Genomic DNA, 20,034 nt, shown 5'->3' with positions numbered 1-20,034 from the left:
ATTCTTAGGCTAGATGCTGCAGTATTCTATACATGCTTGTTTTTGAAAGTTCTTTTTGTAGCAAAAGTTTGACAATTACGGTGTGGTAGTGTGTGATATATCCATAGTATACCGCTTCACAATACATGCAACTGTCTGTCCTGACTGTGGTCATGCCTCACTTATTCAGGATGACTTGAAGATTAGCCTGTTTTCCCAGGTAGGGAACTTCTGTGTTGTGGGTGAAAGAATTCTACCCTTTTTTGTTCTCTTATTGTTTATGGATTTTACTCACTGCTTTATTCCCAGGCACCAAGACCTCATGTCGAGGTCTTTGCTTCTGATGTATATTACGTGAAACCACTGTCTTTGTGAAGGTGATCTACTAAACAAGTAATTATAAAAAGAATCATAATGATGTGTTTTTGTGCTGTGCCAAAATAACTTTATAAGGTTTGAACTTCGCTCATTTGATTAACATTATATGAATGTGTAATTCAAACCATCTCAGTCATAAAATATTTATATATATATATATATATATATATATATATATATATATATATATATATATATGTATATATATATATATATAGACACAATTATATACTAAATGTATGTAAAATCTCTGGTTTATTTTGCGTGGATAGCCAGAGGCTGCTTAAGCTAGAGGGTAAACTATTAAAAGGTCTTGCACTGCATTTATTCAAAACCAAAAAGATGCTGGTGAGATGAATCTTATGCCAACTGTAGTGGCAGATACCAGTCGATAGACAGTGCACATTAAACTCATGTCATGACATTTCTCTGAAAATTTAAATTGCTAATATTTATAAATTATGATATACTTTTAATTTTCAAAATGAAATGCATTAAATGTGTATGTATGTTAATATTAAGTAAATTAAATATTTTTATACTATTAATAACTTTTCAAATTGATATTTCTGTGTACTTTAAAAATGAAGAATATGTGTTCTAAGGCTGCATCTGCGTTTACTTTGACAGTGGTTTTTTATGTAATGAAATTAGTTATAGAGAGAAGTAGTAGAAAAGTGGGGGCTTACATGTTGAAGGAGAGAGTGTGTGTGGCTACAATAAACAAATCCTTAGTAGAATATCCATTGAATTCTGTATGTAAGTCTCCGATCGCCACCTGCAAAACCCAACAGTTACACACAATCACTGCTGCTGTCCATTCAAATTCCCAGCCTGTGGAAGCATAGCCACATGTGCCATAAAGGGTTTCTGCATTGAGCACACTGGTGATCTGCAGTCGCTAAGGACTATTCATAAATATTATAGCAAAGTGGTCTGAGAGTACTTACAATGACCTCATCTAAGCCAATTTAACAGTGTGAAAGAAGAAAGAAACCGCTTGTTTGCTGATGGATGGTTACTGGGTGATAGTGGGCCTGCCCTATGTGCATATCTGTAAAACACATAGGACATAACTAACCCATAGACTGCATTTGAAGTACAAAACAATGCAGCACATCAACAGACATGCAACATGGTGGGATGAAAGTTATAGGAATAAATATCCAGTGTGGAAAATGCATTGCTGCTGTCTTCATAAGTAACTGGGTGGAATCTGATTTTTCATGTTAACCTTTCAATTCTGCATGTGCCGTGCTGCACAACATTGAGTTTACAGCAGGTGTAACCCTTCCAAAGAAAAGGAGGAAGAGATGGAGGGTGCAAGTGATAAATTTCCTGCTGTTAGACCAGAGGGTGCTTACCAGGGTGTTGTGGATGGCAGACTATCAACACTACCTTTTTTATGTAGTTGTTTTGTTGACTAGTTTCGAACTGAAATATTTTATTGTCATTTCATTATATTTGAGTTATTCCCTATATATAACTGATAAATAAATAGATGAGTGTGGGAAGTTTTAATGTGAAATGGAATTTATTTATTTTATTTAATAATTGCAGGAAAATTACAAATTGCCATCAAGCTGCTCAGGTGGAGTCTATCTGTCCCAAAGAGAGTAGTTGGGTTTTGCTGTACAAATTTGATTTCTTTTACTTTTGAAATGACTGACAATGCCATAGTAGATGGCAACTCTCTACTGTCATGTAAGAAAAATAACAAGCTCCTCTTTAAAAATAATAGTACATGTAGCTGCGTTTTCCCAAAGTTTCCAAAGTTCAGCAGCTCTAACTCAAAAAATGGGATTCAACAAAGGCCTGATGCGCAGAAATGATTCCATAGACAAAATATCTTTGTTTTTTAAGTGTTTAGTTAAGTTTCAAAGTAAAACAGTTCACACAAAAAAGACAATCAAAATAGCAAAAAAAAATGGAAAAATTTATAATAAGAAAAATTCAATTCTAAGCTTAATCTTGTTACATCTTAAATCGTTACTAATCACTTATAATTTCTGAACCATTTTAAAACGGTCAGAAAACTGTATGCTTATCCCATTTCTAACTAGAAAATGGGTCTTTCAAGTCCCTGTTTACTGAGACCTGTTCTAAACACAACAGAATCTATCACACTGTTTCTCAGTTATAGCAAGAAGGTTCTATCTCTTACTAACTTACAGGGGGAAAAGACCATACCATTGTCTATGACTATGGAAGAAATTATATTCTATTCAAATTAAGCAAACATTAATATGAGTTTAACTCAAAACTTTACTTTCTAAGATTGGCTCTTACATTTCCGGCCCTTAATTGGCTATGCAGGAGCGGAGACAATTTCTATACTTTACTTCAATATGAGCCAGTTAACTTTATATTAACTGTTGTTTTCAAATCACTAGCAATAACACTGCAAACACACATTTTAAAAATTTCATATTTCAAACATTGGCTGTTTCTTGAAGCAGGCACAGTTTGTTCACGGGTCTGTCCAGTGTGCTGGTTTTGGTTTGCACACAAACTCTTCTGACTGCACCTTTGGCATCTGGCATTGTCTTGATGACTCGACCCATTACCCTGGAATTGCGAGGTGTAGCTTTATCTACAATTAAAACAACATCCCCTGGTTCAAAACTTCTTCTTGGTGCAAGCCATTTTTGGCGTTCTAGAAGTATTGGCAAATACTCTTTAGTCCATCTTTTCCAAAACAGATCAGCCATGTATTTAATTTGTTTCCAGTGTTTTCTTGGGTATGGTTCATTGTCTGAAACGAGTTCAGGTGGCATTTTAGGTTCTGTCTTCATTAGGAGCAAATGATTGGGTATGAGTGGTTCTAAATCATTGGGATCATCTGAAGTCTTTGTAAGGGGTCTATTATTGAGTATTGATTCCACTCTACACATTCATTGTATGAAGATTGTCATCATCGAGTGTTTGTTGGTTTAGTGTTGAATTTAAGATTTTTCTTATGCTTCTGATTTGTCTTTTCCACACTCCACCTTGATGAGAGGCTGATGGTGGATTGAAAATCCATTTGATTTCTTCCTCCATCATAGCGTTGCCAATTTTTTCGTGTTCTAAGTTTTTAATAGCTTCTCGTAGCTCTCTTTCTGCTCCAACGAATTTTGTTCCATTGTCTGAGCGCATGATTTTAACTTGTCCTCTTCTACTCGTAAATTGGAGTATGGCTTGGATACAAGAATCAGTGTCTAGGCTTTATGCAATTTCTATGTGCACAGCTCTGGTTGTTAAACAAGTGAAGATTACTCCGTATCTCTTGACTAGACTTCGTCCTCTTTTGACTAGAAAGGGGCGAAAATAATCGACTCCAACATTAGTGAATGGTGGTTGATTGGGTGGTAGGCGATCTTCTGGCAAATCTGCCATTTTTTGCTCACCTACTTTTGCATTGTATCTTCTGCACGTTGTGCACTTTGAAATTATTTTTCTGATAGCTTGCTTGAGGTATCCAGTATTTCTGGCGTAACTGTGCGAGCACGTAGTTGCACCCACAATGTCCAATTTGTTCATGAATGTGCTGCAATATGAGAGAAGCAACATGTGAATGCTTATGAAGAATTGCAGGATGTTTAGCTTCTTCAGGCATTGCAGCTTTGCAGAGTCTTCCTCCAACTCTTAATATTCTATCTTGTATGATCGGGTCAAGTTTATAGGTTTGACTGTTCTTTTTAACATAATTCTTTTTCTTTAAAGCTTTTAATTCTTCTGGAAATTCTTGCTGTTGACTGAGGCGGATAAGCTCTGTTTCGGCTTTAGCTAAGTCATCTAGAGAAATTGGACTTGTTTTTAAAGTCAGTTTATACCTTTTCATGTGCTTTGCGATGAGTGATTTTTGTTCTTCTGGATTACTTTAAGTCTGACTGACTTCTAGTTGGAATGTTTTTCTTTTATTTCTTAAGTTCAGCATTAAGTCTTTAAACTTGAGAAACCAAGCCACTGCTTTCTTCAAGCGATGCCAATCTGAAAAATAGGTGATTAGTTTGTTGATGGGCTCGGTTGCTTCCTCTATTCTTGTCACGTTAACTGCACAAGTTTTAACTTCTGGATCATCTTCAAGGAGTGAATCGTTCGGTTGATTTGGTCTTTTTGGCCACTTCTGTTTGTGCTTCAATAAGAAACTTGGACCTTGTGACCATGTGGTACTTTTGAGAAAGTTTTCTATGCTTAGCCCTCTGGATGCTTGATCAGCCGGGTTAAGGGCAGATGAGACATACCTCCACTGTGAAGGCTGTGAATGATCTCTGATCACGGAGATTCTGTTGGCAACAAAGGTCTTGAATCAAGTGCTTTCATTTGAAATGTATTTTAGCACCGTGGTGCTGTCAGTCCAAAATGTAGATTCTTCTAAGGGCATTTGAAGCTCACCTTTAAGCATTTTGTCTATTTTAACTGCCACAATGGCTGCTGTCAGCTCCAATCTTGGAATCGTGACCTGTTTCAATGGTGCAACTCTTGACTTGCCCATCAGGAATGAACAATGCTTTTTGCCCTCTTCGTTGGTTAAGACAAGGTAAGTGACAGTGCCATATCCATCTTCACTAGCATCTGCAAAATGGTGCATTTGTGCTGTTTTTATGGTTTCAAACCCAGTAAGTTTGAAGCATCTGTTCACTTTATAGCCTGTAAGTAACTGCAAATCGTCCATCCATTTTTTCCATTTCTGAATGTGTTTGACTTCTACTTCTTCATCCCACCCAAATTTCTCTTTGCATAAGTCTCTTAGAATAAGCTTTGCTGGCAGTAAGGCTGGTGCTAAAAAAACAAGTGGATCATAAACTGAGCTAACAACAGACAGAATACCACGCCTTGTAGCGGGCTTGTTTTGTAACTTTAATCTGAAATTTGAAACTGTCCGTTTCTGTGCACCACTGGACACCCAGGGCACGCTCTGTGGGAAGGAGACTGTGGCTCAAGTCTAAGTCCTTTTGTTCATGAGCTCTGTCTTCTTCAGGTATAGATAATAAAACTTCTCTGTTGTTACTCACCCACTTAGTCAAATGAAATCCTCCTTTGAGGCATGAAGCTTGGAGGTCCTTTGCCAGCTTTATAGCTTGTTCTTCTGTTGTCACTGACCTTAAACAGTCATCCACGTAGAAGTTATTGAGAACGGTGTTAACTGCTTCCTCAGGAAATGTATCTCTGGCATCTTCGGCTGTTCTACGTAAAGCATAAGAAGCACAACTGGGTGAAGAAGTTGCACCAAAAAGATGTACTGTCATTTTGAATTCTTCAAGGTCTTTACTTAGATTACCTTCAGGCCACCATAAGAAACGTAAAAGATCAGTGTCTTTATCTGGTACTTTAACTTGGTAGAACATTGACTTAATGTCTGCCATTAAGGCTACTGGCTCCTTTCTGAATCTTGTAAGGACGCCAATTAATGTGTTAGTTAGGTCAGGGCCTTTTAATAATTGTTCATTAAGTGAAATCCCCTGGTAGGTGGCAGTGCAATCAAAAACCACTCGAATTTTATTTTTCTTTGGATAATACACACCATGATGTGGAATGTACCACACTCTGCCTTCATTGCAATTTAGGCTTTCTTTGGGTACCTTGACAGTATAACGCTTGTCTGTAATGTCTTTCATGAAGGCTTTATAGTCTCCGTGGAAACCTGAATTTTTGCTCAGTTTTCTTTTGAGTCCAATAGCACGCTGTTCAGCAATACAGCGATTGTTTGGCATTTTCTGTGTTTCATCCTTCAAAGGCAAATTTAAACAATAGTGGTCACCTACCAGTCTCGCAGATTCTGAGGCTATGCGCATGAACTTGATGTCTTCCTGTGACATCTCCTTTTCTTCACAGCTGCGCTCTGGAAAATCTGTGTTATACTATTGCAGCAACATATCCTCAATCTCTGTTATTGACACACGATAGATTGAATGTTTGGGCATCTTACCACTTTGTTTTGTGAGGTCTATCTCTTTGTATGGTCCACCAACCACCCATCCGAGTGCAGTCTTCACAGCATGAGGTCCACCTCCTTGGCTAGGTATGAATCGTGACTGCCCGAAGATTTCTGGGTAGTTGATTCCTATTAAAAGATCAACTTCAGAGTCAATATGAGTTAGACGTACCTCTTTAAGATATACCCACTTATCGATACCTTCTTGTAGTGGAATATTTTCTCTGTTCACTGGAATGGAGACCTGTGTAAAGACCTTTGGCAAATCAATATATTCATCGTCATTGAGACCACAGACTTGTAAATCTGATAAGACAGAACATTGGGTTAGTATTTTTGAATCATCATCATAGTTACTCATAGTTTTGAGGAATACTTGTGTTCTTCTCCCTTGAAGGCTTAATAGTCTCTGGAGCCTTTCAGTGCAAATTGTTACTGTGCTGCTGAGGTCTATAAATGTTGTTTCTACATACCTTTCACTTTTCTTTTACCTTAACGGGAACCACGTACAGTGCGCCCCAGTAAAGGCACAAGTCCCAGTCTTGGTTTCCCTTTCAGTAGGTGTCACTCCAACCTCTTTTGATATGCAAGATATCTGGGTGTAAAAAATAACACATCTGACATTTCATTCTTTCTTTACAGTTCTTAACAAGGTGTCCCTGTTTGAGACAGCGAAAACATAAACCTTTAGATTTTAAAAAGTCAATTCTTTCTTTATGTGGCAGTTCTTTAATTGTACTTAATTCAGCAAGGATATGCTGGCCATTGCAGAATACACAAGGCTTTTTAAATGCACATGTATCATTAACAGTCTTTTTGACAGAGATTTCTCGAGTCTCCTTTTCAGCAGCATCAGAAATATTGGTGGTGAAAAGACCTCCCGATCTCTGTCCGTACTTCTGAGGAGGCCTGGCTTTCTCGGTCTTTTGTTTTTTCTCTACACAAGTGTAGCCTTGTGAAATGGCACTGTACAAAGGGTCTAGAAGCATTTCAGCTTCGTCACGCAAAAAATTAATTAGTTCAGGTATGCTAGGTCTCGTTTTATTTTCTCTTATAAACTTATAAGCATACCTGATCCACTCGTTTCTCAGAGAGAATGGAAATTTCTTACACACAACACGCACATTATTACTGTTATTGAATTCTCCACTGTTCCCTGAATCATTCATAGTGTTCATGCAGATTGAGAGGAAGTTAGCGTAATCTCTTAGAGCTTCCCCATCGTTTTGCTTTATTTGAGGCCATTTCAATGCTTTATTGAGATATGCGTCTGCTACGAATAACTCATTGCCATAAAATCTTTCAAGCAACATTCTGGCTTCTAAGTAGCCTGCTTCTGGTAACATTAGTGAACATCCTTTAATCATTTCTTGAGGTGAACCTCTGGTGTGCTGGATCAGGTAATCTAATTTATCTTGTGAATCTGCTAATACATCACCCACAGCGTGATCAAAGGCTCTGATGAAATTTGCATAGGCAAGTGGGTCACCTGAAAATAAAGGGACCTGTCTGTGTGGTACTTCACCACGTGGCGCTGGAGGTGGTGGAGTAGTAGTAGCAGCAGCTATGTTTTGTTGGGTTAATGATTAAGCCATTTCAATGATTGCTTTGTGATACTCGGCTTGATTGTTTTGGCTTTCAGATTGATTCTTCTGATATTCGATTTGATTCTGCGCTAGCACGTCTAATGTATCATCTTTGGAGCTCTGAGTGTCGGTTTTTGTGCCAGTTATGAATTGTTCCTGCTTTTCAACTTTGCTTTAAGTTCTTGTAGCATTTGTAGGATACTATCAAGTGTAGATTGTTCAACCAACACTGCTGTAAAAGATGTTGATGCAGCAGCGGTTTGCTGTTCTGATAAGCCGCATTTCTTTTTGAGAGCATATTTTAACTGAGGTGAAGTTTGTCGTACTTTTGACTTTGTGCGATTCCGTTCTTGCAATTGCATCTCTTCGAATTGATTAACTAACTGTTCGTCAGATGTGTGTGTTAACAGACTATTTGTATCTTTCAGCCATGCTGCTATAGCGTCAATAAATTCATTCCATTTCTTGGAGCTTTCTGCGAATGTCATTTTCTGTTTCTTAATTGCGCCTTCTTTACTTAGCACCGATAGTAATCTTTTATTCAGCTCCTCAATCTGACTGTTGCGTCTCACGAAAGATTCCAAGCTTTTGCACTACTTCTATAACATTTTCTGGAGCGTCTTTAAGGCTTTCGATTTCTGTTATAAGCACAGAAAGCTGATCTTTCCTCTGATTTATATGGCCTTTAAGATCTCCAATTACATTCTCTGGCTTTGAGTCCGTACTCAAACTAACTTCCTTTGAGTTATGTTTAGACATTGCTGTGACAACAGCTCAAAGGCCTGACAGCTGGCTTTCCTGACAGCAACTTCGTCACAATCGGGACGTTCCAACAAAGCAGATTACATCCTTACGGCGAGGCTTCAAAGATTCAGGCAAAAGCGATCATTCATTATAAAATGTCTTTATAATATCACAGTCTCTTAAAATCTTCTTAAGTTCAGGTACAGCGACCTTGCTTTCATTTACGATAATGCAGAGGTAGAAGATAAGAGCACAGTACCTCGGAATGAGCTTTTTCTTTCGTTGACGAGTTCTGGAGCAGAAGCGTCCCCTGTCCTCAGATGGTAGATTCCAGTTCAAGTTCGAGGCCTTCAGATGGTGAGTTTTCTGACGAAAATGTAGCTGCGTTTTCCCAAAGTTTCCAAAGTTCAGCAGCTCTAACTCAAAAAATGGGATTCAACAAAGGCCTGACACGCAGAAATGATTCCAGAGACAAAATATCTTCATTTTTTAAGTGTTTAGTTAAGTTTCAAAGTAAAATTGTTCACACAAAAAAGAAAATCAAAATAGCAAAAAAAAAGGAAAAATTTATCATAAGAAAAATTCAATTCTAAGCTTAATCTTGTTACATCTTAAATCGTTACTAATCACTTATAATTTCTAAACCATTTCAAAACGGTCAGAAAACTGTATGCTTATCCCATTTCTAACTTGAAAATGGGTCTTTCAAGTCCCTGTTTACTGAGACCTGTTCTAAACACAACTGAATCTAATGTCACACTGTTTTTCAGTTATAGCAAGAAGGTTCTATCTCTTACTAACTTATAGGGGGAAAAGACCATACCATTGTCTATGACTATGGAAGAAATTCTATTCTATTCAAATTAAGCAAACATTAATATGAGTTTAACTCAAAACTTTAACTTTCTAAGATTGGCTCTTACAGTACATGTACAGTTTCTTTTACAGTGCATGTTGTCATTTATTTCAAATTTGTTTTTGAAACAATCTTATTTATACACTTTTGTCTTACTTGGTTATTAAATATTAATTTCATGTTCATTTCAAATTACTCTTAGCAACATAAAAAAAAAATCTCCATGTATTGAAATTGTCAGTTGTTTGGTTTTCAGTCCACTTACGTCTTTTTATAGGCAACTTCAATTACAGCATTAAAAAGTAGTAGTTTATACTGACTTGTAAAGTGTTCAATTAAGGGAGGTTTTCGGAAACCCACAAAAAAAGTAGCTTATATGGTACGTACTGTATATCCGTCTTAAAGTTGCTTGTTACCCAGTAAGAGTCACTGATTTTGAGAAGCCCACTCTAGGTTTGTTCAAAAGAAAATTGGCTGAAAAGTGAGGTCACTTACTTTGTCACCAGCCTCTTAGATTTAAATGGGAGAATCAGACATTTCAAGTAAAAAGAATGAATGGCACAATGAACTTTGAAGTAAAAATAAAACAGAAATTAGTTTTGAAGAAGAGGAAAGAAAGACAACATTTGTTAACACACCTATATTTAATTTCCTTTTGTTAACATGTTGGGCTTTAAAGAAAAAAATGTCATGAAATTTACAATTCTGTTAAAAAGATAGAGAATTGTCCAGACTTAACTTGCCGTAAGTGGTTGGTCACTGAGATGAATTGAATTGCAGAAATGATTGCTTAACTGGCCATAAATTTTTAAATGATAATTCTTCATTTGAATTAGATTTTTTAAATTCATTTTACATTTTTGTATTTGTATGTGAAGATAAGTTAAATAAAAATACAGTAGGAATTAGAAAACCCTTGTGTGTTTACTTGAAAATGTTCAGGAAAATTATCTCTTAATGGTTGGGGACCCTGATAGCATCTCCCAGTTGTGAACTTCTTTATTTAAAGATGTAGAGAAAAGCCAAGCAAAATGACACCATTTATTGGCTAACTAAAAAGATTACAATATGCAAGCTTTCGAGGCTACTCAGGCCCCCCCTTCAGGCAAGATTTAATCTTTATTTAAAGACGTAATTTATCAACAATTAAGTGGCTTTTGATGATGCTCTTTAAGTGCAAGTAAGTAATTATAGTGGTATGGAATATTTGGTATAGTTTGTAATGTTTTGTGGGGTTTATCCACAAGCTCTCACCCAGCCCTAATCTTAACCCCTTTTGCAAACAAAACATATTTTAAAAAATGTGAGTTTTTTGGGTACAGTAAATGGAAACCTTTGTATTTTATTGGTGTTGTATTTGTAACAGTCACTTATTCTTACCCATTCCATGTGCAGTAGTTAAGCATACAGTATGTAAATCATGGCAGTGAATTTAGCACATGAACATTTTATTACTTACTAAACCTCTAATAATAAACTCCTTAAAATTCTTAACAGGCTCAGCAGGTACCTGATTGGCCATTACTTTGTGATGAACAATGATAAAATATATTTAGCGCAGTGGTGACAAATGGAGTATTTTGCTCAGTTTGATTAGTCTGGAGCCTTTCTTCCAAATTTTACCTCATTAATGACCTTTATCTCATTCAACCAGATATATCTGTAATTACAGCATACGCTCAGGAGATAAAATGCAGGAAGTCCGTAGGTTGTAAGCGGATCAAACGGCACAGGAGCTGAAAGCTATAGTTAACAATGACAAAAGGGTGGTGTGTTTTATTTATTTATTTTTTGCAGCATAAATATACAAAACTGGAAATTTAAGGATGATGCAGTATTAATAAATACTTTATAAAGATACAGTATCCTTGTTATGTTAATCTTTTTTTTCTGTTTGTGTGCTGTCCTCTTACTTTAATCATGTTTTCTCTCAAATTCAAATGTACTAAACCTAGCAAAAAAATCTTTGCCCACAACGTTTTATAAGTGATCCTACTGTATGCCGTGCCCACACAAGTTATGCCCTATACAATTTCCTTGACCTGTTCTGTTCGCTTAGGAGTTTGGAATGGAATAGGATCATGCATGGATATAAAATGTTAAAAAGGCACAATTTAAGCATTCAGTACCTGCTTTTGATCTTTTAATGCATGCCATTATCTATTGAAAGTAAGCAGGTGATGATGGATCTAAGCTACAAAGAACAGGAAGTGAAAAAAATAACAGGTTATTTAAAGTATTCATAGGAATTTAATTTAGTCATTTTAAACTTTGGAATTGGGAGGAAGTAGTTGATCTATGGCTGTAGTCACAGACAAGCCAGAGAATGTTTATAAAAATACTTTTTGAAGCCTGCCTTTGCTGTCAGTTTATTATTTTGCTTTCTTTGCCAACATCTCCTTGAAAAGTTGTAGGTGATTCGCTGTTTGTTTTATTTTAGGTTTTCATGATACCCCTTTTGGAGGACAAAAATCGTTTTAGAGCTATCTGTCTCCTGCTGTTTACAGGCAAGTCCACCAGTGATTTCTATTATTTCAGTTTTGTCTGGTCTCTTTTTTCAGTAAATGTCTTTCACTCTTGTCTGTTACTAGTCTTTTAATTGTAATGTATATTAATTTTTATTTTAATATTCTTTTAGTGGTCTGTTATTTTTTTTTAATGCTAAACTTTTCAAATTGCTTTTAGTTTAATGAGGATACAAGATTTGTTTTTGAGAAGGTGATGTTTTATTTCTGCATTTAACAAACTAGATATAAAGGGGTTATATAGACAAAGAAGGTGTTTAAAAAAAATTGCAGAGCTCCATAGTGTATTGCAGCTTTAACAGTCATTTTGTGCTTATGTTCCTTAAATATCATAAGTAGGAATTGTAGTGGTTCGATTTGCTGCCACTCACTTCAGAAGCCATGTGTTGAAATCCTAGCAAATTCACTGCTTGTGAAGAGTTTGCATGCTTACAAACTCATTTTGTCCCATATCTCAAAGACTTCCATGTTATGAATATTGTAGCACTTTTAATTCTGTGTCTGTGTGTGCGTATGAATGTGTTTTATGCCCTGTGATTTTGTCCTCTGCACACAACTCGTTTCAGCCTTGCACAGCTGGGATAGGTTGTAGCTTCTTGTCACACTGTATTAGATATGGCTTTAGAACATGTATGAGTAGATGGGTGTATTGTATTACTTGTGTATTTCCAAAAACAACACCCTAGTACTACAAGGTAGCAATGATAGATTGGCCATCTCTGTGAAAAGGATTACTTGTGTTCTGTTTTGTGTGTTGTATTTACCCAGTTTTTTTGACACCCATTATACGCCCAACCTACCTGGATTGGAGTCTCCCTCTGAATTGCCTTTCCTAAGATTTCTTCCATTTTTTGGGGAGTTTTTTTTCTTGTCTTCTTTGGAAGTCAATGCTGGGGGCTGTCACAAAACAGGGCCTGTTAAAGCCTATTTAGGCATTCCTTATGTGGTTTTGGGCTCTGTAAGAAATAAATTGTTCTTGACGTAATCTGGATATGTATATTCTTTTAATCCTTCATCTATGTTTGTGAAACAAGAGGTTTCAACTCAAGCTAATGTTCTTGTTCCATTACAGATTAACTAGATCATGTCAAACGAAAGCTCTCCTCTGCTGAACTACCGGCTTTTCAGTGTGGCAGGTGGGCTGCCTGCCAATGAGGAGGAATCTGGGGTTAGGGCAGAGGTGACTTTGTCCAATGAGGCTCCCCAAGATCACCAGCGAAGTCTCAACACTTTCTTTGGGGTCATTGTGCCCACTGTTTTGTCTATGTTCAGCATTGTAGTCTTCATGCGAATTGGTAAGTCTCTTCTTGTTGTAGAAACAAGGCTTAATATTGGTTGATCATTCATTCCACAGTTGGTGAGCTGGTACAAGTGGGACTTTACATGTCACAGTCCATTTTTTTTTTCCCAGTGGTCAGTTCTGCCCCATAACATTATACAGTATATCGATATATTACAGTTACAGAATTTTTACAATACTCTGTCATTCTTATGAAGTACAATATCCCTTTGTAGTCTATTTAAATAAAATATGCCAAAATGTAAATAAAGGAATTGGTGCCATTTACCATCTAGATAGTGAGTACCTAAAAGATTCTAAAAGATTTAAGTTTAATATTGCTTGTTTTTGCATTTAAAAACTTACTTTGTGATTTTATCTGTTGGTTTGCTTTGATAAATGCCCATTTTGATACTGTCTTTTCATCTAGTTAGTGTTAGTTAATGGTAAGGGACTATGGTATTTTCAGAGATTGCCTACTGCCCAAAGCTTTAGCTATCCTTATAGTATAAATTTGCTGCTATGAGAAGTACTTGCCTCCTTCTAAGAGCCACCTGCTGGACAGTTTTGTTACAAAAGGCAACAGACCAGTATGTAGCAGTAGTGGTAGCACTGATATACAGAGGTGCCATGATAAATAGTATAAAACATCCACTGCTCTTTTTTACACTATTTCAATTCTGTAATTAATTTTGTACCCACATAATTGGATCAGACCCAAAGGACAATTTAAATAATCTACCCAAAACATTGAAAATTGCAGAAATAACCTGTATATTAAACTGTAGGCACAGGGGTAAGAAGGGAATGCTTTCACTATCTTTTGTAGGAAGGGAAAGGGTTCTTGCTTTGTGGTTGCAGCCCTTATACATAATAGTTTCTATAAAAAAGACAAATTATAGAAGCAGAGAAAGGTATAGTTAGAGAGTAGGATGACTTAGCACAGGTTCCTTCTACTTCTGGATAGCAATAGCAGAGCACAGCAAGAAAAGATTGGGGCTCTACAGGCAATGAAGTTAGCATAAAAACAAATGAGTAAATGCATCTGCTTGACCCCTGAAATTTAAGTCAATGAGCTAATAAGTAATATGTTGACAACCTCTAATGTCACAGAGAAGTAAATCAAACAATTAGCAAGAAATGGATTTGTGCCCATGTGAGGGAGTTAGACTTACTGTACTTCTTCAATACAATGAGGCTTTCATACTTCAGCTTCACCTTATTTTTAATAGGAGACCTGAATAAACACTTTTAATATTTTCTTATTTTCATTATGTAGTAGAAGTTTGGTTTAAATATTACATTTTCAAACCCAGGTACAGTGGGTATGGAAAGTATTCAGACCTCCTTCAGTTTTTCACTCTTTGTCATATTGCAGCCATTTGCTAAAATCATTTAAATTAATTTTTTCCCTCATTAATGTACACACAGCACCCCATATTGACAGACAAAAAAAAGAATTTTTGAAATTGTTGCAGATTTATTAAAAAGGAAAAACTGAAATATCACATGGTCCTAAGTATTCAGACCCTTTGCTCAGTATTTAGTAGAAGCACCCTTTTGAGCTAATACAGCCATGAGTCTTCTTGGGAAAGATGCAACAAGTTTTTCACACCTGGATTTGGGGATCCTCTGCCATTCCTCCTTGCAGATCCTCTCCAGTTCTGTCAGGTTGGATGGTAAACGTTGGTGGACAGCCATTTTTAGGTCTCTCCAGTGATGCTCAATTGGGTTTAAGTCAGGGCTCTGGCTGGGCCATTCAAGAACAGTCACAGAGTTGTTGTGAAGCCACTCCTTCGTTATTTTAGCTGTGTGCTTAGGGTCATTGTCTTGTTAGAAGGTAAACTTTCGGCCCAGTCTGAGGTCCTTAGCACTCTGGAGAAGGTTTTTGTCCAGGATATCCCTGTACTTGGCCCCATTCATCTTTCCCTCGATTGCAACCAGTCGTCCTGTCCCTGCAGCTGAAAAACACCCCCACAGCATGATGCTGCCACCGCCATGCTTCACTGTGGGGACTGTATTGGACAAGTGGTGAGCAGTGCCTGGTTGTCTCCACACATACCGCTTAGAATTAAGGCCAAAAAGTTCTATCTTGGTCTCATCAGACCAGAGAATCTTATTTCTCACCATCTCAGAGTCCTTCAGGTGTCTTTTAGCAAACTCCATGCGGGCTGTCATGTGTCTTGCACTGAGGAGAAGCTTCCGACAGGCCACTCTGCCATAAAGCCCTGACTGGTAGAGGGCTGCAGTGATGGTTGACTTTCTACAACTTTCTCCCATCTCCTGACTGCATCTCTGGAGCTCAGCCAAAGTGATCTTTGGTTTCTTCTTTACCTCTCTCAACAAGGCTCTTCTCCCCCAGTTGCTCAGCTTGGCCGGACGGCCAGCTCTAGGAAGGGTTCTGGTCGTCCCAAACGTCTTCCATTTAAGGATTATGGAGGCCACTGTGCTCTTGGGAACCTTAAGTGCAGCAGAAATTTTTTTGTAACCTTGGCCAGATCTGTGCCTTGCCACAATTCTGTCTCTGAGCTCTTCAGGCAGTTCCTTTGACCTCATGATTCTCATTTGCTCTGACATGCATTGTGAGCTGTAAGGTCTTATATAGACAGGTGTGTGGCTTTCCTAATCAAGTCCAATCAGTATAATCAAACACAGCTGGACTCAAATGAAGGTGATCTCAAGGATGATCAGAAGAAATGGAAAGCACCTGAGTTAAATACATGAGTGTCACAGCAAAGGGTCTGAATACTTAAGACCATGTGATATTTCAGTTTTTCTTTTTTAATAAATCTGCAACAATTTCAAAAATTCTTTTTTTTTGTCTGTCAATATGGGGTGCTGTGTGTACATTAATGAGGGAAAAAATTAATTTAAATGATTTTAGCAAATGGCTGCAATATGTCAAAGAGTGAAAAATTGAAGGGGGTCTGAATATTTTCCGTGCCCACTGTATTTTGTATGATTTAATAACAAGGCCTAGAAAGCAAAAATATCATCGAAAACAGGCCTTGGTAGTTCTGAATAGAAATATTTTTCATTGTTTATATATTTATACTGCCAGCTCTTTTTAACCACAGTAATCGGGGTTGGTGGGAGGTCAGTGGAAGTTATAATTGAAATAATTTAAAATATACAAAGTGAATCTAATTTAATTTGGTTAAAATTTCATGCAGTTACATTTCTTCAGGTGTTGTTCAATTGTGTTAAAGTTACTAATACTAATAATTTTGGTACACTAAGTGTTGAACGTAAGTTGCCTGATGTACATAGTGCTTGTGTGTATCCATTTGTTAAATTCTCTGTAAGAATATCTGCAGGGCACAGTGCTGCGCCTTGCTGTGGGCCTGAGAAGGAGAATTGTTTCAAACTTCATACGTCAGCCTAAACTCAACTGAAGTCAGCTGCAGACTTATGGATATAAAATACATTGACACAAACAGCCCTTCACACCTTTACTATTACACAGCAGTCAGCTTAAAGGTTAATAAACAGGAGACAGAATTCTGGCTGGGTTGTTGGGGATGAAATATTTATTTCACTTAATAACATGCAAATCAATTTATAACTTATGTTAAGTGTTTTTCTCTGAATTTTTGGTTGATATTCTGTTTCTCTCAATTAAAATGAAACTACCATAACAATTAGAGACTGTTCATTTCTTTGTAAGTGAGCAAACTCACAAATTCAGCAGGGGATCAAATACTTATTTCCCCCACAGTATATGTGTAGCACCAAATTAAAGCTTATATTGCCTGTAATGTTTCCATATCTTAATCCTTGGTCTTTTCATGCATGCTCAGTACAGATGTGTACATGTTTGTATAAATCTATATGAAAGAAGAAAAAAAATAATCAACTATCAAATACTTTTATTGCCATATTTAGTAAATGGAAGCTATACTACCACTTTTGTTCCATATGTTTAATTGTGGCAATCTGCCCTCTTTGCTTGAAGTTTAAATAGACTTTTCCTTGGTTGGTTGTGCAGGGTTCTCCATTCTTTGCTTTTCATGGGTCAAATTCTAATTACTTTGTGTTCTTTCTTTTTCAGGGTTTGTTGTGGGCCACGCAGGATTTCTGCAGTCCTTATTGATGCTGGTAGTGGCTTATGTTATCATCACCTTGACTGTTTTGTCTGTGTGTGCTATTTCAACAAATGGTGCAGTGCAAGGAGGTGGAGCCTACTGTATCCTTATTGGATGAAAGATTTGGGAGACTTTGGGAGGATGTACAGGAAGTCAAATATGTAATATGCTTAAAACATTTAAAAGACATTTTAAATAACATTTGTGTCATATTGTACTACAAAAAGAGAAAAAAATCATTTTGGAAGATCTGGCAATGGAAATTTCCTTCAAGAACATGTTAATGCTAAAGTAATGTTTTGCGGTTTTAAAGGAACACCTATTTTGTGTAACTTTAAGTTCTTATCCAGTTATCCAGTCAACTTCTGAGCTATACAAAGTAATTTGATGGCCTGTATTGTGTTGATTTTTTTTTTTTTTGGCAGTTCCTTTGTTTAGATGCCTAAGGTGTGGTCACTTGTCCGAAAGTGGTTAATGCTGACTGAGGACTTGAACTGATGCAATCCTAGATCTTGGGATAGGATTTGTCACAGTATCACCAGTCTCATTAACTAAATCTGCTTCTTTTGCTGGTGTGAATAAAAAACAGCATGAGAACCATTTATTCATTTTAATCCTTCTTAAGCTGCATTTATGCCCCAAGTTTCACATCTGTGAATACAGGTTTGTTTTATAAACTTCATTTACAAAATAAACCTGCTGGTTATGTCCTTATGTTTACTGTTCATTTTTGGGTTTTATTTTCATAGTTAAGTGATAACTTGTTTTGACTTCACAGTGTTGTGTTTTTGTTGAGAGTGCACTCACATACTCAATAACTTGTTTGTTGGACGTTTTTGTGCCTTATAGAAAATATAAAAAAGAAGGGACCTACATTACAGATTCCAATTGAGAATGTGACTGTTTGCCATTAAATTCAGTTTTATCTCACAAGCGTAATATATATATATATATATATATATATATATATATATATATAATATATATATAATATAATATTATTGTATGTTCATATTTTTATATGTGCGCAGGTTTTGTATTGTCTTTGTTCTAAACAAAGTTAACTTGTTTCACAAACACATCAAGTATCAGTGTTAGAACGTAACTGAACAATAGAGAAGTGAAGGGGCATAGAATGCTTTCTTTTTTTATAATAAAAAATATATATAAGCAGTTTAACATTGCGACACATGAGAGTGATGCAAGAGTCAGGTGTACATGTTGTTCTTGTGTGTACTGCAAACAGACTCTAATCTCTATATTAAACAGAGTAAAGAAAACCTAGAGGCTCTCATCACAAGAGGCCTCTTAGGACTGAAAAATAAAATTCCTTCTACCTTTGTCTTTTACTTACATGTATCCGTAAAATTCAGTCTCATCATTCACCATATGACAAACTGCCAAAATTCTACCATACAGGCTATTGTTCAGTTTTCATTTCATTTAGTGTTATTTTATATAAAAGGTCAAAACAGAAAAAGATATTTAGATCCTAGGCAATCTGAAAAACTTAGAGATTTTAAAGCAAAGTGGTCAGTGTGACCTATTAAGACAGATATCTGTTTGTAGTAATGACTATTTGGATGTTGTTCTGGATATATTTTATACAGTTTTAAGCATGATATTTGTGTGCAATGTACGGTTTTTAGCTAAATTAAAATATGCTTTGCAAAAATGAAGAATGGTTGTGTTCCATTCCTTATCTAAAATTTTAATAGAAAGATCCTTTTCCTATTGTCCCCTGATCATCTAGTCGCGAGTTTCTTAAAGGAGGAAAGATGACCAAACAAAAATATTGCTTGAAGGATAGTATTACAGTTGGTTACATCTATTTATACATTTTCTACACTTCTTGTTATTACAAGTTGCTTGGTTCCAAGACCTATTCCTGCATCACAGGGAACAAGGCAAGAACCAACCTGCAAGTGGAGTGTCAGTCCATCACAAGGAACTTGTGCAACTCACTCACTCTTTCTCACACACACACACACATACACAAGCATATTAACACTCAGCTTAGTTTACAGCTGCCAGTTAATCTAACCTGTACACCTTTTTATTCAGTGCTCATTTAAATGCAAGACTCTGTGTGATGCACAATTGTGCAATGCTTGTTCGGTTACAGTTTTCATCTCTTCAAAAAAATATGTTGGGGGATAAAAATGAAGAAACATTCTGTGAATCAACTATTTTTCCAGATTACTTTTTTAGAATACACTGTAACATTAAATTAATTTATATTTAAACAAGATGTATATTTAAATAATTAATAATATATAAACCATGTAATTTATTTAGGTAATTAAATAATAATAAAGTGTGTTTTAATATTTTGTAAATGTACTGGATACATTTCAATAATAAATAGGCAAAATAAAGTTCCTGATGTAGTAGAGAGACAAGTTAATAGAATTACTTGCTCAATTTTCATGCTCAATAGAACATTGTTGTTAGATTATATGATTAAAGCCAGCAACTGTTACATCACACACATACACCTTAAGCCGCATTGAAAATGAAAACTAAATTTGACCTTAAGGTGATCTCTTTATTTTTGAGTGACTTCCATCCATCCATTATCCAACCCGCTGAATCCGAACACAGGGTCATGGGGGTCTGCTGGAGCCAATTCCAGCCAACACAGGGCACAAGGCAGGAACCAATCCCGGGCAGGGTGCCAACCCA

The 20,034-nt window shown here is 36.4% G+C and overlaps 1 protein-coding gene across 2 annotated transcripts in view; it reads left to right on the top strand.

Annotated features, from left to right (window-relative positions):
- The window catches only part of slc12a9 (solute carrier family 12 member 9), a 95,865-nt gene that overhangs the window by 10,695 nt on the left and 65,136 nt on the right, over positions 1-20,034 (top strand). For both annotated transcript variants that reach the window (XM_028798274.2, XM_028798273.2), the window contains 3 exons: positions 11,901-11,967; positions 13,058-13,280; positions 17,316-17,450. In XM_028798274.2, the coding sequence (XP_028654107.1) occupies positions 13,070-13,280; positions 17,316-17,450 (346 nt within the window). In that variant the 5' untranslated portion in view covers positions 11,901-11,967; positions 13,058-13,069. The remainder of the gene's footprint in view (positions 1-11,900; positions 11,968-13,057; positions 13,281-17,315; positions 17,451-20,034) is intronic.

The sequence above is a fragment of the Erpetoichthys calabaricus genome, chromosome 3, assembly GCF_900747795.2.
Source record: "Erpetoichthys calabaricus chromosome 3, fErpCal1.3, whole genome shotgun sequence".
NCBI classification, from domain to species: domain Eukaryota; kingdom Metazoa; phylum Chordata; class Cladistia; order Polypteriformes; family Polypteridae; genus Erpetoichthys; species Erpetoichthys calabaricus.
The sequence above is the reverse complement of the archived record's forward strand: the minus strand, read 5'-3'. Positions and strand labels throughout refer to the sequence as shown.